Below are 22,558 nucleotides of genomic sequence, written 5' to 3' on the forward strand. Positions count from 1 at the left end.
TTTTTTACTACTACTCTTCTGCTCAGATTGTAACCAGAGGGACAACCAGAGAGACTGTAACCTTGTTCTGCAACCAGGCTAGCGCTCAGAGGGCCCAAGAATATTTTGCTGTTGAAGTCTTGTTTTGCTTTAGCATTACAGGCCAAATGCACAAATAGCTATGTGAAAAATGTAGCAGTTTGAGACAAGAGGAAGTTACAGGAGGTGTTTAGACATAATATTGGAAAACATCTTGAAAGTTGATTCCAAACCCCCACTCCAATAATTAGAATGGTACCAACTGCTTTGCAGAAGCTTGAAATATTTTGACTTTTAACACTACCATTGCTAGAACAAAGACAGGATCTTTAATGCTACAGAGCAGCGTGCTTTTAGCTCCATAACCTATGGAGCTCCATAACTTGGCAGCCCAGTATTTAAGGTCTCAAAACAAATGAGGCATGGAAGTAGAGGCCAGGGACCTTGCCACCAGAAAGTGACTTATGAAGCAAGCTAAAAATAACTTCTTTAACATGCTCCCTTAAGCACATCTATACATCAGTGTAGTCACTTAAACTCTTTCCCCTCTTATACAAGTGTTAAGGTACTAACTGGAACCCTTAATTCCACAAGGCCATATCAGGGTGAAGTGATTCCAACCTAAGAAAGTGACACTGATGAGTGGTGTGTCTCTCAAGGTCAACATATTAGCCCCTTACTCCGTAACTCCCAAGAGAATTTTGTCTTCCATGCAGAGACTGTTAACACAAGACTCACTCAGGTAGTTAGACAGAAAAGTGACATTTAAGGTACCTGTATTTTACACATGCAGGCTTTCCTACAAGTCATTTACCTCAAACTCTTGATGGTTCCATGAGATGACACTAGCACTACCAAGTTCTCTGTCAATACTAAATGCTCTCATCTCAGATTCAAGAGTATCTCTCAGTTCTTCCCGTGTTTTGAAGTTCCAAATCAGGTTTGATCTAGCATGATCTTGAAGAAATCTAGGACAGAAGTTACAGTTTAAGCCCTTCAAACATTATCTAAAACCACAAGCAATTCTCAGCAGGCAAACTGGAGAGGATGAGCACTAGCAAACTTTATGTAGGAAGGACTGAGTAATTGTTTCTAGTTTGTTAAATAAGACCGTTCACTTATATAGAGTCATAGTCCTACAGGTCAGCATAATTAAAACATGCCTTTTGTCACATTTGGGCTCCATTAGTGGCATAGCTACTTTATACACTGGAGAAGTCTTGCTATCCAGACCGCATGTCCAGTAAAAGCTAGAAGCAAACAGTACCTTAGGGCAGCAGACAGACACATCAAACATGTTGCACAAGGGCAGCTCACATAGCAAAGCAGAAGTTGTTGTCTAAGCATCACGAGGCAGCCGACGCTAGCGGCAACTACAAAGCTGCATTCATGTCCAGAAACTGAGCACAGTAATCTCTATTCCAGGCTTAGGAGAATACTCAAGTCTTCCTCTCGCATAGTGTAGCCCTGCGTAACTACTATTGTCCTTTAGAAATATTAAGTACCGAATCAAACCAAGGTCACTCAATCTCCTCAAATCTTAAGTTTGAAGAATGATTTATCTTTATTAGTGCATTTAGTATAAACATTCGTAGCCAGACCAAGGTGATACTTCCCCTTGCAAATGGGGGCCCCTCCTCAGTGTAGAAACCCCAAAATATACTAAAAACCTCAACACAGATAAGCAAGTCACACTTCAGATTTGTGACACTACCTGCAATCTAATATCCAGGTTTTCTATTGGTCTGCCTTACGCATTTTAATCATTTTAATTTCTATTCCCAAGTGAAAAGGTAGCTTACAGGACAAAGCACCAGCTCCCTACTAGGGCTTCTAGGGATACTTCGCTTAGCCCTCAGCTTCATGCTGAACCTGCATGTGCAGCTTGCATGATCCCAGCAGAGAAACTCTCCAAGTCTCCCCCTCTCTTAAAGGCTAGCTAAAGCCCTGGGTATTTTGGCATCTCATTTTTTAGAGGATCCTATTACAAAACACCAACAGCATTTCAAGGCAAAAAGTAATTGGAAACAAAACATAGCAACTCAGTAGAAATTAACAAAATATCCAGATAAATATGGTAATACAGGTGGTTATTTACTTTAAGTTTTTACCTGTAATAGAAGAGATCCCAGTTTGCTTCTATTTTTATTCTTTGTCTTCGTTTCCTGAGTATTACTGGCTTTTGAATGATGTTCTGAAAAAGAGCCAAGTTTAAGAAATTGATAGCAACAGAAACTCTCCCCCTTTAAAATAAAATTAGTATTTATTCAGAAAAGCCCACCTTAACTTAGCTCTCCTTTCCTAGTAAATAGCAACAGATTTTCACAAGTGTTATTTACATCAAATTAAGTATATTTATGCCAGGGAAACTTTCAGCTGTTACTTCTAAACAAATGACTTATTTGAGTTTTTCTCAATGAGAGAGAGCTTATCTCCCACCACCCATTAGCCCACTGAGGGGTGCCAAGATGACTGACAGTTTAAGCCGGTCTGTTTCAATATTCTGTATTTCATGCATACACCACCCATGCACCAGGACAGTACTCTCAGCACCAAGCTGGACCACAAGCAAAGCTCAGCCTATCTTTCAAGACAGTAAGACTGGCAGCTCCGAAGCTGATGGAAGGGAAAACCCACACCAGGGCTGCTCTGCACTTTTGCAAGGAGACTAGAGCAAGTCAAAAACAAGTCACAAACCTGACTCAGCCACTGAAAGGTTCCCTAGTTTGACCAAGCATGAAACCAGTACAGTACTCTAGATGAGGCATCACATGCAGGCAGAAGTCAGAGCAACACAATCCACACAAGTAGCAGAGACACAGACTCACCATATTGTTTCTGTCCTGATTGTGATTGGAAAGTTGGAAGAAAAAGAAAAGGAATATTTAACAAGCCACAGCCATTGCATACTTCAGAGTGGTAATGTCAAACTTGCTACAACTCTTTCCAAACCACACTTGCATGAAACCTCAGTGTCAAATTTAATAGCTCAGAATTCCACAGATAGAAAAAGCAACTATTTAAACCCAGTGTCCAGATAGGATGTTAAGAGATGCTACCACCACACATCCTACGCACTGCAGAAATCAGATTCCTGAGGACAATTCACCCCTCAACAACTTTTGTCTATTAATACTCATTTTGAATCTATTTCATTACAATTCCAGAGGAGTTACCTGTCTACATCAGTCTACCTGAAACTTAGAACTACATTTTGCCAAGTTAGTCTTCCTAAATTCAAGTGTATAGTTATATCAGAGCAACTGCAACAGGGACAGGCACATTCAATACACTGCCATCCATTGCCCTTTTCACACTTCCTTATGTACAGGGAGTTCTTTTTTTCCAGAATGCATGAAAACCAACCTTGATCAGGGGACTAGAGAAAATAAAGGGAAGAACCCCATGGTTCTGAATTTGTCATTGTTGTTGTCACATTAAGTATGAAAGGGCACCAATAATAAGAATTCAGTGATCCCCTAGATGTCCTGGTTGCCTTCGATCGGGACAAACTTTTCAAATTGATTTTAACCAAGGTTTTATATGCAGTTTTATGCTTAGATACCTGGCTCCAGGTTCTAACAAACTCAGGTGAATTACCACTATGACAAAGAAATTCCGTTGCTGAAAAATCTAAGGCAGGTCTGAGTTTCTTCAGGGGAAGAAAATTCTTCTTCCGTAACTAAAATACCATTAGGATACAAATGAGCAATTCACATAAAAATCTCCTAAATATAGTTTAGAGGCTTTCCCCTGCCCCCACCCCTCAAAACTTCAAGTGTGTAGTAATCTTGAAAGAGATGCACATGGAGGAAAGGTCAACAGTAAGCAGAACAGTTCAGTCTCACAAGTCCCCATACTGACTTTGTGTGGTTGGAGAAGTAATTTTGACAGTAACTAACCACTTCGCAAACAAAGAGCTTAAAAAAAAAATACCAAGTACTTTTACCTCTTTTTGAGCTATGCCCATTCTGTCCCTCCAGTGCATCAAGACTAGATCCACCTTCTCTTTGGCAAATTTTTCAACTTCTTTTGCAGCTTTTCCAGCTAATCTCTGCCATTCTGGCACTTTATTAAACTTGCCATACTGATCCTGCAGAAAAAGAGAAAAAGCTGTATTTCTAGAGTGATGCAGACCAATGCAATACTTAAGTAAGCTAGTTTTAAGACTATACATCTAGCCAACAGAGGAGACAAGACAACATTTACTTACAGTTGCAATTTTTAAGTTATCTCTAACATGCATCCTATCAGCATCTTTCTCAGGGACAGGATCAGCACTGTCGAGGTAGGCCAGCAAACCTGGTGGCTTAAAAATTTAGAAGTAGCGTAAACACCAGTGGTTTGTAGAACAGAAATCATCAAAACAGGCAATGTTAAATACTTAGAATTATTCTGTTTTGAAATTAGCGATTTTGAAGAAAGTATGTAGCTTTGAAGAAAGTAGAGCAGCTTTGTTTTTATAACTAAAAGGCCACTTTCAGTTCTGTCTAAATCACAGAATCATTTCAGTAAGTGCACAATATTAACTTCAGTGTAGTGGAACTCAAGGCATGCCTAATGAAGCTAAAGACTGCTGATCCTCCAGCAATATTGAAGAACACCACCAAAAACTCTAAAATTCACCCATATCTTCCCCTACAGAAGACAGGCTGCCTGCAACATAATGGATAAGAGAGTCTAATTAGACTAAGCCTTCAAGATAGTGATGAGCATCAAAACACTCTGCACTGCCACAAGTGCAAGAATTTCTATTTTGAACCTAAAACTGGCATGCCCCCTGCCCCTAGTTTAAGCATTCCTTGCTTCACTGAAGCAATTAAGCCAGAACTTTTCCAAAAGCTGTAGAGGTGAAAAGCCAGAAGTGTTGGCTAGCATTTAAGTTCAGTAGTGTTATAAGCAGATGAAACTGTATAGGCATGAAAGAATAAACAGAGCTGCTGCCTTAATTTCTTCATGGCACTAAGCATTAAGACTTTCACCATGCCTCCTGAACCATGTCTTGCTTTCAATAGGGGGGAAAAAAAAAAAAAAAAAAAAAAAAAAAAAGGGGCCAGGCATTATATTCTGATTACACCCAGCACCATTAAGATTGACGGAGGGAGTGATGGAATAACAGTTCCCAGAGGTCTGAGAAATAGGTAGTCACGAATATCCTTCAAGTAGGAGGGGGCTCAGCAGCCCAGCACCATGTTAAGCCCTTGCCCTCAAGGAGAGAGGGGAGGGTTCCTGCCACACAGCCTATTCCAAGGTCTGCAGCGTTACAGCCTGTCAGATATTTATTCTTTCCCCCTTCATATCCCACTTTACTCACCAAAATACGTTTCAACAAGTTCATAGCAGTTTTGTTCTCAGCTGTCCAGAGGCCAACCAAATGTCTACTTAACTGCCTGAAAAAGCCGTTAAAACGAACAAACCGCAAGTTAATATTTTTAGCAATGCTTTACCCACTAAACTTCTACTCTTACCATGCTGACAGAATGAAGATGGCTACTTCAAGTGAGCAATGGCACAGAGCATTAGATGGTTCCAGTTCAAATATATGCTTGCATGCTTTGAGGTGTTGCCTTTTAGAAGTTCTAGTGAAGTTAGTGGAACATTAGCAGCACATGCTTTCTGATCTAGACCTCAAAAGAACACTTGAGCAATAGAGCAAGAACTAAACAGCTAATGACCAAGCGTAAATTCATCCAGTCAATCTTAAACTACAGTTAAAATTAGAAGTTTAAAAGCTATTAGAACTGTTAATTACTCCATTTGGAGATCGGTTATTGGCTAGAAAGCCTTTTTTGGGAGCCTGCCTTCTATGCCAACTAACATTTGAGTCCTAGTATTAGAACCCTAGTGACAGCGTTCACAAAAGAACCACTTAAACCAGTCATAAGTAGGCCCAAACCAAACTAGTATGAAGTCTGCAGTCACACTAGCTCTCCTCAAAAAGCCACACAGTGGCAGGAAGCTTCCCATGTCATTATATTGCTTATTAGCTCTGTTTCTAGCTCTTTACAGAAGCTTTAGCTGCACATTCCTAGTCTTGCATTTTGAAAAATTAATTGAATCATCACTCCCATATGCTCTTCAGCATGACCTCAGAGCCAGAGTCACAGCTCAAATTCTGCTCTCTGAAATTCATGAAATGCTTTGCTTAAGAGGAAGCTTTTCACTCAGAAAACTAACTGCGTGCAAAATGATTGTGGTGTGCATACCAAGATTTATACACTAATATAATTTTTGAGAATTTTGATATTCTGACATTCTACAGCCTTTTCTGCTCTGAACATTTTCAAAGAATTAAGACAACCCAAGACACTTTAGCACATAGCTAACTGAAATCCCATTTGGCAAAGGGAAAAAAAAAAAAAAAAAAAAAAAGTTGAAGCAGATGCAGTCTCAAGTGAAGTTTACTCAGTTTAAGTATACTAACTCCTGAAGAATGGCAGTTTCTTCCTAAAATCCGAGTTTCTAATCATAGCTGGCCATCACTTGAGACTTTTTAAGCATAATATATCAAGTGAGACTGACATACCTATTCGTAAGCATCCTCTGATCTGTGCTTATTGTAAACATAGCAGTGTGCAAATGACGAGGTAAGGCACCTTCACTGAGGGCAAGATCTTGCATTTTGGTAGCAATCTCTTTGTCTCCTTCCTTTGGAAACAGGGCAAGATGATTACTAGAGAAAGAATCTTCATTAGGCTGCTTTTATCTTAATCTACAGTTCTGAAACCTTCTTGACCACCAGCTATGTCAACAAACAGCCAAAGCTACAAAGTGAGGGGCTTTATCTAGGAGGTTCTCAAACTCAACTGATCGAAGTTGCAGGAAAACCACAGACCATGATAATGGCAATTACGCCTTGGAGGATAATAACTGGGTAGGATAAGATGTAGGAAGTGTCTTTCAGCACAAGTTAAGAAATCAATGCTACATTTACAAGTGCCACTTCCTAACTGCAATTGCAAGTAATTACTTGCTACTTGACTTGCAATAAAATGTGGATATAATAGATCTCACTGCATTTTTTTTTTTTTTTTTTAAAAAAAAACCTTGCCTGTGCCCAACTCTAGTTGGACTGACAGAGCTACAGCTCTGACAGCAGTAGTAACAAACAGCACAGCATCTTTGAGCTAAGAGTAGCTGGTATACCAATGGAAACCTGCAGTTTATAGCATCTCTATTTCAAGTGTTCATTCACTTCCATTCCAAGAGAGTACTAGATGCAGTTCAGATGCATAAGCCATTGTGACACACCGAGGCAGAAACTTAAGCCCTGAATTTCAACACAGGAAGTGTCGAGAGTCAGTCAGCAAGGTCGCCCCACAACAGTCACAAGCAGCCTCTAAGTATGGGCTCGGCCCATACATCATGGTGTAGCTCTGGTATGGAGGTTAACAAAGCCAAATCCTTGGTTGAAGCAGGAAGTGCAAGAACAGAGGCTGACATCATTAGCCTGCTCTGGGCACAGGCCCATACTATCTGGCAGTGCATCAGTAAGATCCCAGGAAATATGGCCTGTCCTCTTTGACCCCTTCGACATGCAGAAGTCTGCTGGCTCTGAGGCATGTAACTGAGCTACGTACCATTAAGATAAACAGCCAAACCTGGACTATAGTATGAAAACATGCAAGGCACTACCCTAACATCCCAACTCACATGTCTGCCACCCTTCTCAAGTGTTATAAAGCAAGTTGCTATATTTACACTCTCAATTAAGCAAGTGTTCTCTTCCTTCCTTCCTCTCCCCAACAGCTACCATAAGCAGCTACTATTTTGGTAAGGCATTACTGCAGTTTTGCCTTTGAAACAAACAGCGCCCCATACTGCTCCATACTGCCCCATGTAACACCTAGGAAGTGTCTCACCTCTATTATTGCCTTCATTACCAAACCTGCTCCTTTCACAATTGCCATGGAAGGATGCTACAAGAGAAAGTTCATAAAGTTATTTGAGTTCGGAATATGAATGTCTGATCATCAACAACTCGGCTTCCTCGACTCACCTAACACTGTTTCACTTCCCACTTAGAGCTGGAGTCAAACCCCCTCAAGTTTTCTGAAAGCTAGTCCCCAGTCACTTAGCATATAACTTCAAACAAAAACCTGTTATGCAGCTATCACCTGGATTTCTAGGCAATGAAGAGTGGAGTATGAAGGATGCTGCAATAGTGCTGGGGAAGCCTCACTTATCGTACCAGCTTATGTCAGACAGTATCTAAAGAACAGAAGAGCATTCCTCTTTTTACAGGTAGAAAGCATGACTTTTTAGCCAGGAATGCAAGAATCCTTAAAAGGTTTACTATTGAAGAGAGAGCTGCTCTTACTTGTCTGAAAAAATAGAAAGGGGAACAAACAAGGATCTGTCCATTTAGCTTAATATTATGCCCTGTATTTAAAAATTACAAGTCTTCAGCATTTTTATTTTGAAACATTTCAATATATCATTCACTGTAGAATAACCACCCAGATTGACAACTAAAGCTAAAACAGGCACCCAAAGCTCACCAAGGTACAAAAGATTTCAGCACACTACATACCCTCAATGGAAGGGGCACTCAGCTTCAGGAGAACACAACAGTTCACATTCACTGACTGACTGCTTAAAGTGTCCAGTACCACTGTTCATATGCCAAGCAAGTTACACTAGCACCTCCTCTGCCCAAGAAATTCAGTCTATTTCTAAAGAACATCAGGAATTACATCATTCTCATTTTGCAACAGCAAAAGTGAAGTCTCACCTGAAATAACTTAAATAGTGTTCGCCCATTAGATGCCACCATTTCCAAAAGCATGTCAAACTGCTGCCCTTCAGTAGTCTCACTGTATGGAGCACACAGGGCAAATGTCAGGAAGTCCAAAAGTGAACTAATTACTAGGGCACCTGTCCCATGATCCTGAAATTCAGAGAGAGAAAAGTAATATACAGAACCTACTGCACAAAACAGCGCTCAAAGTCGTATTCAGGAATTACGATGTTGAAAGGACCCTTCCCTTACATATGATAAAATACTATCTGAAAACGCAAGTTGCAAGTTCCACATACCAGGGCATTACCATACTCTGATGACAAAGGATTGACTCCAAGAGCAAGCTAAAAACTCACGACATCAATATATTGCAAGCTACCTACTCACTGTCCTTTCAGTTAGTGGAATGTAACAGGAATAGCCACTTTCAACACTGAACATGAAAACGTTGCTCCAGCGAGTGTCCTAAAGCCCTGTAGTAGAGTTTGATTTTAACCTGTCTACATCGAGGCCTAAGAACAGTTTTCAGAGCCAGACATCGCTGCATTTCCTATGCTTTAATTCTAGGCAGTAAGATGTTCAAAGATAACTCTATTATAATACAGATATTTTCATATCAATTAGAATTTCAATTAGAAATACACTATAAGAAGCTATTTCAAAGTTTGACTTACCACATGGGAATTGAATTTTTCTAGCAAGTTTTCTAAAAACTTCTTTGAAGAAAGGAGAGAAGCTTTGTTCAGCTGCTCCTGTCTCAAGTCATAGTCATCATGCATGGGCTATTAAAAAAATAAACAACATAAATCACATTTCAACCCTCAACTCTTAATAGCTCTAGTTCCCCAAAGCCTTAACAAATAGTGAACACAAAATTATGGGCATGACATCTTTTCCTCAAGCTTGCTAGAAAACCATTATATTACAGGTTATTTCATGCCTGAGCACACTAAGTTAACCTGACGTCCCTATTTTTTTTTCAGCAGTCTGAAGTTCGTACATTCTGAGATATTGAATTTAATACTTACACACATAAGAGCACACAGCATATCAATAGAGGCATGGGTTACTCCATCATTGTTCCTCTTGAGAGCTTTTACAACCTTCACTCCTAAACGTTCCCGAAATCTTTTGAAGCGGTGGGAGAAGGGGAAGCAGAAATACCAGTTAGATGAAAGAGGAGTCTTAAAAGTTAGGATAAAACCCTGCCTGCATGGTTTTTAGCAAGCCAGAACTCACAAGTTCACATTAGTATGAGATTCTTTGGTAGGAACACCAACATAGACTTCACTGTTAACAATATGCTGAGAGCACTTCCATTAAGATCTTATTTGTGAAATTCGCGATTCAGCACAAGACATTCCTGACACCTCCACCCTGCAGCTTCTAGAGATCTCAGACTTAAATACATTACTCTTCACAGCATCCAACTGTGCCATAACCTTAACCTTTCCTCCAGGAGGAGGATTTGATGTTAGAAAAAGTATGTATCTTAATGCAATTATCAGTTGTAATTAACTTAATGAAAAAGTGTCTACTTCAAGGACCAGTGAAAGTTTATTTTAGAAAGTCATCTAAAAAAAGACTTCAGTGTTTTAATTAAAAAGCCACTGGCAGAGAATTAGCTCCAGCTGATCACTTGCGATTCTCAATTCACAGAGCACTTAGTCTCATACTACTGAAACTTGTATGTACAGAGCCTTCCAGCCCTTTTCAGAAGGATCCTTAACTCAAGTGGGCAGCTTTAAATATCAGACATCAAAAGCCCCCAAACTCAAGTTTTTACCTACTGCTTCCAAGCTTAGGAGACTTCTCACTTACTTTGGAAGCTGAGTAAAGGCAAGGAAGCCTGCTTTTGAAGCCACTAGTCTTCTCACTGCTTGGAATTGACTTTCCAGTTCTGCATTAGATGCTGCAACATCTCCCTCTTGAGAGAGTAATGCTGTTATGGCATTATTAATCAGTTTCTCCTTATTTTCAGAGAATAGGCCCTGTTTTTTTAAAAAAAATAACAAACAAAAAGAAGAGTTAATACCTTTATACATTAACAACATCATAAGAGGATGGGTAGACGAGTTATTCTTACATCTTGTGTTACTGCATGCAGTACCCCACTATAGGAAATGTTAGCATTGAACCTGAACACAGCATCTGCAAAGTTGCCATCTGCAGGAAGACATAACAAAAGAGCTGAGTAAACAGTATCCAACTAAGAGTTACTGGATATTTTAAAGAGGACTATAAAACTGTGAAATAAATGCTAGCTTACTCGGGGGAGCAGCCAAAAACCTCAGATGAAGGCTCTCTACTTCTTCATCTACAGGCATACTGAGTAATCCCCAGCGCTGGCCTTTGTGCGTGGAGGTCATTTTCACACAGACATCTCTATTACCTGAAGCTCTCACTCCATCCAGCAAGCTGGCCAAGAGAGAATCCCTGCGTTGGGACAAGATGACAATAAAGTTTAGATCCCTTATATCAGAAAAAGTAATCCAGAAAAACAAAAAAGTAGGCAGTAGAAATCCTTAATATCATTTACCAAGACTGAAGAGGCTGCTAGCTTTCAGCATTGCTTTGCTCACTCTAAGAACAAAGCTGTCTTGTACCAAATATAGCCAGCTGTAGTCTCCCACTAAAGCAGATCAACTCTAGATTAGCTGTCTGTGAGTTACAGGTTGTGAATCCATCTCTGCACCTTCTGCAAAACCTCACTTGGCAGGATTAGACTGCATTACAACCACATGCGCACTCAGACTATTCTGTTGGTTGTTCTAAATAGAATCAAAGACGACTAAGCCACGCAGACAGCTCACAGGATTTACAGCCTTTACATTTCCCTGCTAATTATTCTTTCTTTCCTTCTCAAATACGATGCCTAACCAAGTAGGAAAAAATGCAGAAGAATCCTGCCTAGGAGAGACAAACTGTATCCAACTTTAACACCCTTACCTGGCCATCAGAAACTCCCTAAACATTTAAAAGGGAGAAGATTTGTTGCAAGATCTAAATCCCTCCCTATACTTTCAAGATTTGTAAGAGGCAGACCACTAGAATAGTAAGGCTTTGAGTTAACACTGTCAAGCCTCTGAATTTAAAGAGGTTGAGATATTAAGATTGGAATAATAACTCCCATTTGAGTTTAACCCACATAAGCTCCAGTTACCGTTCAGTTGAAGAATACTTCCGGATTTGTCCTTTGATAAATTCAATGGTAAAAAGTTGTGGATTTTCACAGTCACATACTATTGCAAATACCTAGAAGAATCAATAAGAGAAAAGGATCATGTTTATGAAGATGCACTATTTCTACTCTGCAGATTAAGGTCATCTCATGTAAATCAAATTTCTATTTTCATCTTTTAGAACCTCAAATTGTTTCAAGTAGTATTAAAGTCACCTCTTACCTCTCCTAGAGGTTTCAAAGTTGCAATGTTATAGGTAGCTGGATCCCTCTCAACTAAACAAGTTTCTGTAAGAGCTAGCACTCTTTTCACGGGTTCCTTAAAGAAAGGACATGTTAGAAGAGAGAACACTTGCACTTAGGAGCAACCACATATTGATTGTATGCTCTTACCAAATGTCTAGGTGTTATTTTTTGAACAACAAACTCTGCTAAAGATGTTATGGATTCATCATTGCTGTACTTCCCAAAGCGAAGATTCAAGTATTGTTCAAATTCTAGAGATTCCTTTCTTATCCGCAAGGAGATGCCTATGAAGTTGCCAGCATGCTCTATAGCACTCTTGATAATTTCTTCCCTTTGCTCAGATGCAAACAGGTGCTGCAGATTTTGACAAGAAGCAACAGGTGAAAAAATATGCTATATTAAGAAAATAGGCTGTGAAGTATCACATGTCTCAGTCCCCCAAGCATTACCTTCCCACTAACGAACAGTAACTTTCACAAGCAACACCCTTCCCTCTTCCATTAGATATTTGCCTAACAATAAAGCATCTTCCTAGCTGCTGGACTTGCCTTCACTAAGTGTATGCTATAAAGAAGAGAATGTCCTCAAATCAGCTATTCAGTTTATATTACTGTTTCAAAAATCTACAGTAGCTCTTCCTAAAAGACACTGTGTTAAAGCAGGCTTATATGCCACAGAAAGACCTGCATGTCTGAGCACCCTTGGCAACATACTCTGACAGCCTGGCAAGAGGGTATCATGCTGACAGGCGCAGCAGTTATCCACAGGGCTGCCGAGCAGCCTTGCTGGACAGGGTTAGGGATGCTCTATGAGATTTATCATGTGGTATTTGTAATTTAGAGAAATGCATTCCACAGTACTGTAGAAACTCATTCTTGTTTACCAGTAGTGAAATAAAGTAGTTATATTTCAGCTACTAATCATGAATTCCTACAGATCTACTTCAATTGCTTATACTGTAATACACTTAAATCCATTTACTTTTTTTTATTCTAACATTACACTGCAGCAAATACTTCCTCAAACCATGGTACTGTATCTCAGATCACACATCTAAAAAGTCAGCTCAGTCAGTTAACTTAATAATGTTGCCTGCCACTTTGGTAACTTTGAGAACTACCAGCAAACTCACACCACTCCATGTGCAGCTTGCAGCCACATTAGGTACCCAAATATGGATAACTATATTCTATGCTCTGTGATTTTGAAACAGTTAAGATAAGAATTAGTAGATTTTTTTTTTCCTCAGGCATGTTTTTTTTTTTTTCCTTCTCTCTCTCCCCTGGCTTTAACTAATTTCCAGTTGCTGTGGTAATGAGTGTTTAAAAGCCACGAGCTAGGACTGGTCACTGGGTTCCACAGACACAGGTACTGGTATTTTCAAGTCACACTGAAGCCTCATTACTGAACACAAAGCTATACATTTCAACAGCCACGCCAAGATTGTGCTTTTCAGTACTCACCAATCTACTAAATCCTCCATAGAGGATACAGAAACCTCCCTGATAGCCAGCAATATCAACAAAGCCTTCAATATTTCTGTAGTCATAGGAGCACAGGACTTTATTTGTTGCAGGATCAATTTGGTCAATACTTCCAGGGGTCACTTCCAGAACCACAGATTTCCTTGTATCACTCCAGTGATGTTTATAGCAGTTGTACCTCTGCAAAGAGAACAGCTTTCAGACTTGTCTACACATACTTCTCCATTAAAGAGCAATTTTTTTAAAAAAAATAAAAACTCTAAGAAATATTAAGAAACATAAGTATAATGCTCAAAGAATCAGCCACAAAGCACTGAGGTAAGTGCTATAAGAAGATTATGAATCAAAGGATAATAGCTATGTACTGACAAGGAAGTCATAGCAGTCAAGGTTTAAACAATATCTTCTTTTAAAAGAAAGAATAATAATTTCAAGACAGCCAACTTAGAGGAAGTAACTTCCTTCTGGTGCAGGAGAAGGTCTAGGGTCATAGCATATGCACATCTGATTAGACAAGAACCACCTACTGCACAAGGTGCTGTTTTTCAGCTAATAAAAAAAAATACAGTGCAAGTTCCCTCCTCTCCACCCCAGTCATGTTCCATTATGAATAACACACGTTTACTGAAGTCAGAAAACTTAATGGACTGCACTAAACAGCAAAAAAGACAAACAGGTGTCCATGTTCCAGCAAGGGTTCCTGTGCTCCCAATTTGCTCTATGCAATGCTTTAAGGCACTGCATGTTCTAGCATATGTGACCTGCAGGTCAGGAGGTTTTTGGTATGTCTTATGGGCTTCAGCTATCTTAAGTCCACAAGAACAAGTCACAGCTCTGTATATTGCCTTTCTTATTACCAAATACAAGTAGTAAGATTCAGAAAATAGCAGTTTTGCCTTGACTCTGCTAGGAAACAGGTTTTTTTTTTTTTTTTTTTTTAGAAAAAATCAGGAGTTATGTTATGCAGAAAGCTTCAGTCAGAAAATAAAGTGCTGGAAATACTAACAATTAAGTAGTGATTAATACTTTCTTTCCTCCAACTAACAAGCTTCACATAGCAAAGCTCTTTATTTAAAAGATAACACTCAGTCTTTATATGCACTGGAGGGAAGCTCAGGCCAAGTGAAGAGGACTCAAATATTCAGTTAGAAAGGTAGAAACCTTTTGACTCCTTTTGAATGAGCTCAAATTCCTCAGAGAGGAGACTTAACCTCAGACCCAAGCTTATGAGATCTGTTTTAGTTCTTCACTGTGGAGATTTAAATCTTCAGATCAGTTTATTAAATACCCCTTGATTCAGACAAGCCAAATACTTACCCGTCCTGTGATTTTTCCTTCTGAAAAGTCTGTCCTGAATCTCTGTTTTTGAAAAAAGAGTTAGCCAGGAATGAAAATGCAAGTTATAGTCAATCCTTCCAAAATGTCTAAGTTTAAGCTGACACTGTTTTAAATGACTTGGACTAAGCCTTACTTCTATTTCTCTGTAAAATAATACATTCCTAAATATCAAGCAAAACTATAAATGCTGAATTGCACACTAGTTACTCCAGCTGACACTAGATCAGTGACATTAACATAACTGCTCTAAACACAACTTGGTTTCTTACTTTCTTTTAGGTAAGGAAAGCATATAAAACTTCCACAACTTGTAATGACTTCTAAGTATCCCTTGCATGCTCAAAGATACCAAAAAGAGTCTTACCAGCGCTTCTGTAAGAAGTTCTGTTCTGTGCTCTGTGGAAAACTTAAGAGTTTCAGACTTCTTTCCACTCCCTTTCCGAAAAGTGAGGCTAAATTCCGTTCCTTGTCCTTTTCCGACAGGAGAAATACTACAGATATCTCCATAAGGCCACTAGACAAATCAAAGTAAATAGGTTACACCATTAGTAGCTTTAAAGTCAAAGCTGCATGTTTTCCACTCAAAACACCAGAATACCTGTAACTAATTCGATATAATGAGACAATAGGTAGCACACAAGGAGGCTTTAGAGCAAGCTTCCTGCCTGACACTTTGCAAAGCAAGCATCCTGATCCCCTTCTAGAACCGAGCCTCAGTGATCAGCCCTATCCAGGTCATCCAGAACAGGATGAACAAGAGCAAACTATTTATTGCCCAACACAGACAAACTGAAAGCACAAAAGTCTGTTGGATACCTGTAAAGGTAATGGGAAGGAGGGGAGGGGAGGGTGGGAGGGGGGATGAAAAAAAAAAAAAAAAAAAAAAAAAATCAGTTATGCTTCTTTGTAGCAGTTGCCATTCTTAGTTTTCACAGAGATCTTAGAGTTGGTAGTAGCTGCTGAAAACAGAATACCACTGTGCTCTTTGGTTAGTGAACAGAAGGCAAAAACTCAGTATAACTTTCTCTATAGTCTTCTGTTCAGAGAAGACAGTTACCTGATTTGTAACTTCTAGTGTGTTGGGATTGTATGTGGTGACAGCATGGGTTCCAACTGAAAAGACCCTCTTATACCTGGAAGAGTAAGAGCATATTAGTTTCAGAACTCAAGACAAAACCTTGTTGAGCTGCAAAGCCTGTCAGGATACTATAGTTTAGTTATTGTTAGGGAAAAAAAAATCCATAATCATTTCTCAAATTGTTACTCTAGCTCTCAATGTTTCTACTATATTCAGGCTGTCAAAGAGCATTTCAGTTCTTTGAATACAAGAAAAGACTTCTTGGACAACTGATTGCTCCTTCTCCTCTTGCTGCACAATTTAAGGAGGCATTTTGGCTTTTACCTGCTTGGGCAGGGGGTGGGGGGAAGGGGAGGAGAAAAAAAAAAGAAAAAAAAAGAAAAAAAACTGATGAACTTCAGTTTTTTGTGGTTTAAAAGGACTGTGCAGTAACAGCAGCACCATGTCTTCTACCTTACACGTACAGCACTAGTATTTCAATATATGGGAAAAATTATCCAGCATTAACATGACCCAGTGAGCAACACAAGATTTAAATAAAAGCAGATTTGCTGAGTTCATTTCCTTCAACCTCTCCCTACACAAATTCAGGAGAATCATTTTGTTGTGAGAACTGAAGAGACTATGAACTTTGGCCGGATTTAAACATAAAAAAACATATGCATCTCCAAGCTCCTAAGATTTTACCATTGATTATACCCTGCATACTATGGAGTAGCTTGAGAGAGATTGCCACGCTGTTTTAAGAACAAATTCAGAGCATAAATTCTCTTCCCATTAAGGGGGCTATTACCTGCTTGCTAGTTGCTTATAAACACTGCACAAGTCAGACATTCTGATTCAGGCTCATCTTGATTAAAACTTCTAGATTTTTTTCTCTCCACACTGCCACACTTAAGGGAATACAACAGTGTTAATTAATTTTACAAAACTACAGATCTATGCCTTGCCTCATTTGTACTACTCTGAGGTAGCTTAACTGCCTTGCATACAGCCCACATTTCACCGAGTGCTAATTCACATGATGAGTCAAAGCAGTGACTCGGGCCAATTTACCACTGAACATTTGGATACTGAGATTTTTGTGCGTTATCTATAGATAATGCTGAAAATACGTATACAGCATTTTCTCAGAAATTATGTTCAGAAGAATGACTGAAAAGATTCATGTCATGAGAACTATCTGGAGGTGAGACTTAAGCTACAGAGAAGCAACACTACTATTTACAGAGTGGACTTTAACACTCAAATACAAACCTTGTAAAAGGTCATAAGCTTTTTTATGCATTGCAGGAAAAGGCAACTACTCACTGAATTAAGTATGAATAAAGAACTACTGAGTTTTAAACAAAGCCTCAGTATAACACTTAGTCTTTTTACTAGAATGTTACCAAAGCTTAAGATAATCTTAGTCTAATAGCCTACATCATGCAGGAACAAGCTCTTTAATGGGGAATACTGGACATAAAAAGTAATTGGAGCACTGTGTATTTTACTGCAGCAAGTGGCTAAATTTTAGCCCTGCACTTTGGCCCACCACACTTACAACTCTGCCACAGAAGCTTCACAAGGAAGGACAAGATACACTCTGTGGACAGGAGAAGATAAGAGGGAGAAATTATTCTAATATTGCCCCCCAAAACAGTATCTCATTTAGTAATGAGACAGTTTTCATATCTGTTCACACAAATCTAGACGTGTGGACTTGCCTATACATGGATAATGAAATCTTCAGTTAGAATTCTAACACAGCAAACTAAGTTTTTCCAAGTCAACACTTTCACAAGCCCATTGTGACTCCTGAAATGGTATTTTACCCTTGTAGGCAACAGCTGCTCAGTCCATTGTGGACTTTGAACTACCCAAGGCCTTAGTTCCTGTTGATCTCTAAGATTTAGGAGCACGCTGGTTATAGACTGAAACAAGTTCATGGCTCCTGAAGGCACAGACTGAGAAAGATTTATGGCTGCTACCTTACACAATCCCATCCTCCTCCATCTCCCAATATTCATGGATTCCAGAAAGCATCGGCAGACAGTGAGAAAATACCAGTTTCAATTCACTGGCCAAAAATCAGAGCCAGACACCACCTTTCTGTATAGTTGCTAGAGTACAGCAGTTACTTGCACTCTTAAAGTTCAGACAACAGGCTTTCTTTGTTCTGCTAATGTTTAGGTAGCAAGAAAATGTCTCACAGTACTATTACAGATATAAGAAGCACACAGGGCAAGGATACCAAATTGGTACAAAATTCTAAGCGAAACAAATGCCTATGATGAGATATCAGGCTTCAAGTAGTACACAATAGCTGACTTGTAACTAGTATCTGCGATGTGTTTCAAGAGTTCAGCGGATAGTCTTCAGAAATATCCTGCCTCTTGCAGGCTGAAGTACTGCTGAAGACTGGGGCAAGTATGTTTCTACCAATATATGTCTTTCAAGCAATCTCAACAGTTTAGCAGATAATCTATAATACAACATGTTAAGTGTATGCCTGGACCAATGACCCTAATATATTCAGGTGCACAAGACTTTCAAATAACCTTTTCCAAGATGAAGACTATCCACTTGAATATTTCATGTTGCAAGATTAACAGAATCCCGAAGTGCATAAGCCACAGGATTTATTCCAGAGTTATACCAAAGTGCAGTAACACATGCACAGAGAATGAAACAATGTTTTATCTGCAAATTGATGCTAGGGAGGATGCAGTCAGTTCAGAGACTGAGCAGCAGAAGCTCTTAGTTCAGTTTTAGCTTGAAATACAGGAAGTATGTAGTTGAACCCAGGAATGGAGAGGATAAACATCACACTAAACACTTAAAAACTTGAAGTACTTACTTTCCCCTCCATGAATGTTTTGTCGTGTAGAAACAAGCAAGATCTCTATTTTCCCTAATTATATTCATTTTGTGCCAAGACCTGAAAGCAAAAGAGACATCTTGTTAGTACTCATTTTTATTTAAGACCAAAGCCTATTCAATCATTCATCAATATCCTTCAAGAAAAAGGCTTTGTTTTTATCTTTACTTAGAATTGACAATTTAAACAGTGACTGAATATACCAGGAATATTCCTGTTTACCAGATGGAATGCATGGGTTAACTACCTGGGGAAACAGACTAATTATCAGTTTCTCACTTATTGGTCCACCAGTTACTCTTTAACAGTATTATGTTATGGTAACTTATTATTTGCCACATTGTAATCATTACTACATTCTTGGCACCTTTGATTTTTCAGATTTAACTGCATTTTACAGTTCTATAGCATCAAAATGATTCCAACAAAGAGGCTACATTCATAACCCTAACTAAGCCAGATTCCTACTGCTGTTTTGAATAAACGGTGTGAGAAAACTGACCAGACAGAACAGCTTACTTTTCAATCTGAAACAGAATTGAGAACCCAATTAATCAGCCAAATGTTATGATTTACATTTTTTTTTTTTAAAGCTAGGTACCCTTTCTGTACTGTACAAGTTAATGCAATTCCTCCACTGACATCCTGACATACTTAGTTCAAACAGGAATAGCTATTTGCCAAATATACGCAGGAATGTACTTAAACTTGCCCAAAACTGCTTGACTTGATCTTTGCTCCAGGAGCTGCTAAATTCTGAGGAATCCTCCTGAACCCTAACATTGTCTTCGGCAACTGCAATTGCTCAATGCTGAGTACTTCAGATTTAAACTTCCATTTTGCTTCACTTTGCTTTCATTACCTATAAAAGGCATTTAAGTGGAGATACTCAGATTCAGTTGCAAGGCTAGCATTTACCACTCCGAGTTTACTGCTACAGTGCTTGCTTTATTTCTTCGTGTGTCAAAACAAGCTTCTCTGCCCGACTACTCGAACTGCTACTATTGTCAAGTTCATGCTACTAATGCAACTGTGTCACCAAAACATCAGGCTTAAGAAAATAGTCTGCAAGAATCCATACTTGCAGCTTGGTAAAGTAACACTGAAGCAATCCAACCCCACTGTCAGTACCCCACTGAGTACAGTTAAGTTACAGCCTCAATTCTCAATTATCTTTGCATTCATTCTCTTCTAGTTATTTTGGCAAATGTTATCTCATTGTTAACTTCCACCCCTAGAACTTAAGTCTATTTACTTCCCGAGCAAATGCTGTGGCAGTTATCTAATCGTGAGCCTGAAGAATGAATAACGTGACCGAAATGAAGAACTCCTGTTCTCAAGGTGGAGAGTGAGCACAGTCATCACTTCCTAGTGAAGAATTTTGTGTAATGTCTCTGGAAAGAGATATTTATACATTTCAGTAACTTAAATTTGACTCCAGAGTTAACACCCCATTGACTTCTGTCATGAAGAAATCCCCCCATGCAACTTTGGGAGCAGAGTTTCATAGGGAAAAAGATGTTCAACAGCATTGTTTTAAGTTCTCTGCTTTCCCCCCATTTTAGAATGGGGTTTTATTAGTAAGCTAATTGACATGCAAATACCAAAACATCGCAAATTACAGAGCTTTCTGTGAACTTTTTTTCATTTTCATGATTTAACGCCATCTTTCAGAACAAGCTGCAAGGCACTCTTTCTATATCTTCTTTATTTAAATCAGTTTGGACATTCTTATGACTCACGTAAGTGGAATAACAAGCTTATAACAAGACTTGTTCCACTAAGTCTTGGATCTGACCAGCTCTGTTAAGTATCCCAGACCTGAATACCACCTGCTGTACAGAATATTTAAAGCAAGGTGTCCTTATGCTCGCAGATAGCATCTAGCCTCAACAATGCAGTTCTGAGAAACATTGCTTTGAACATGTACCCACAGTCTCCATTAATTTAATTTTATACCAGCATTTCACTAGATTCAGGATCCACTGTATGCACTGTTTCATGCAGCTGTAAGTGACAGTCTACTTCAGTATGTTTGGTTTTATTCACACTAAAACCATTAAAGCCTTCAAGGTTTGAGGCTTTACAAATCATTGTGCTTCTGGATAGTGATTTTAACCCTCTCTCCCAGTGAAAATATTATCAAAGAGGCAGAATACGCTGAAAGTTAGCAACAATTCTTGCACACATTTTCCTGCAATTTAACAAGAAATGCAGCTAACAATAGTCTAGTGTTCCAAGCAGCTATGTGGAAGTTCAGCACTCATTTTCTTTGCCTCCATGGCAGAGCAATATGAAAGAGTTTAGTTCATGACACTAAACAAAGACAGTTTAGAAAAAGGAAACGAAGTTATCTTCCTTTACTCATTCTTGTAAAACAACATGTGGCAAAACTCATGTTGTAATATCTAGTCACACATATTTCTTGACTATCTGAAATAGCATACGCACTGATTTATTAGAGCACACACTAGGATTTCATTTGCTAGCACACATGTTAGATTCCAGGATTCAGTTCAGCCATACTGTCAGTGATTATAGTAGCTTGCTTAATGATATTCACATTCATTTCACAAAATAAGACGACATTCTTATTGTTACCATTATCTTTCTCCTTTATTTTAAATTCCACTTTTGTGTCTAGTCAGCCAACTCTTTATGGTTTCACTTATAAAAGCAACCAGGACAATGCAGTGCCACTAAATTACATTAGCGGCCCAGTGCATCTCATTTAAAAAATGTGAAGATTGTTATTACATATTCTAACACAGCTCTTTGGTATCCCGTACTTACAGCTCCCAAAGGTTTAACACTGGAGAAATACTTAGTTCTGATTTCTATTGGACTACAGGCAAAAAAATACCTTAAAAGTTTAATTTTATAAACATATTTATGGCAGAGGGAGAGTGCTCTTACGAGCAAAATACAGGCAAAAATACTCTGTAGTTTTCACAGACAAAATATTGTCCATGACACAACTCTGAGCACCTACCTAAATCAGTCCTTGATCTCCTGGATAATTTAACTCTTCCACAAAACAGTAGTTCAGGAATATATTTCTGCATTTTTTCCTACTGCAAGCAGTAGCAAAACAATTTTGCAGGAAGAGCTAAAGCTGCACCTGTTTGCACTGCATATACCAAAAAGAGCAGTCCTTAAAACTTAAACATACTGAGCTGCTAGAGTTTTAGATATATGAATTACCCCCACACAAGCTGTGTTCAGCTCAAACACATTCCTGTTATCTAACATTTGCTGCATGTTCTTATAAACAAAATTGCTACCAAAAAACCCCAAAAAACAAAAAAATCAGAACCTGAGAAAACAAAATAAGCCACAAACAAAGCAGCTTTGCAGAGTTCGAAGTGAACCTGAGACTTTGCAGACATCAAAGCAATAGGCATAAATGCCTACTGTGATACTTATTCATGAAATCAGAAGTTTGGTTCATGTTTCAAAGTTCTGTGAAGAACTGAAATCACATTTTTTTCCTGGATACTATTAGACATCTTCCTATGCTATTAGACATTTTCCATAACTTGTTTTTAGGTTAAGGCAGCATTTCAGAGCTGCAAGCAACATTATTCTACTCCACTCATTTTTGTCT

At 38.8% G+C, this 22,558-nt stretch overlaps 1 protein-coding gene across 1 annotated transcript in view; it reads right to left on the minus strand.

The window, feature by feature from the left end:
- DNAJC13 (DnaJ heat shock protein family (Hsp40) member C13) overlaps positions 1-22,558 on the minus strand; it is a 42,774-nt gene that overhangs the window by 17,459 nt on the left and 2,757 nt on the right. Inside the window, exons 2-23 of the mRNA XM_088521114.1 lie at positions 18,931-19,011; positions 16,068-16,143; positions 15,375-15,524; positions 14,990-15,031; positions 13,652-13,852; positions 12,336-12,542; positions 12,166-12,261; positions 11,925-12,016; positions 11,031-11,197; positions 10,848-10,927; positions 10,583-10,752; positions 9,790-9,889; positions 9,436-9,543; positions 8,753-8,908; positions 7,881-7,937; positions 6,545-6,666; positions 5,333-5,408; positions 4,232-4,327; positions 3,968-4,111; positions 2,847-2,861; positions 2,130-2,212; positions 833-986 (exon numbers count right to left, since the gene is read on the minus strand). Of these exons, the coding sequence (XP_088377240.1) occupies positions 833-986; positions 2,130-2,212; positions 2,847-2,861; positions 3,968-4,111; positions 4,232-4,327; positions 5,333-5,408; positions 6,545-6,666; positions 7,881-7,937; positions 8,753-8,908; positions 9,436-9,543; positions 9,790-9,889; positions 10,583-10,752; positions 10,848-10,927; positions 11,031-11,197; positions 11,925-12,016; positions 12,166-12,261; positions 12,336-12,542; positions 13,652-13,852; positions 14,990-15,031; positions 15,375-15,524; positions 16,068-16,143; positions 18,931-18,998 (2,460 nt within the window). The 5' untranslated portion in view covers positions 18,999-19,011. The remainder of the gene's footprint in view (positions 1-832; positions 987-2,129; positions 2,213-2,846; positions 2,862-3,967; positions 4,112-4,231; positions 4,328-5,332; positions 5,409-6,544; positions 6,667-7,880; positions 7,938-8,752; positions 8,909-9,435; positions 9,544-9,789; positions 9,890-10,582; positions 10,753-10,847; positions 10,928-11,030; positions 11,198-11,924; positions 12,017-12,165; positions 12,262-12,335; positions 12,543-13,651; positions 13,853-14,989; positions 15,032-15,374; positions 15,525-16,067; positions 16,144-18,930; positions 19,012-22,558) is intronic.

Source organism: Tinamus guttatus, unplaced genomic scaffold, assembly GCF_059628265.1.
Source record: "Tinamus guttatus ecotype Peru unplaced genomic scaffold, ASM5962826v1 Tinamus_guttatus_pri_ptg000115l, whole genome shotgun sequence".
Taxonomy (NCBI): Eukaryota; Metazoa; Chordata; class Aves; order Tinamiformes; family Tinamidae; genus Tinamus; species Tinamus guttatus.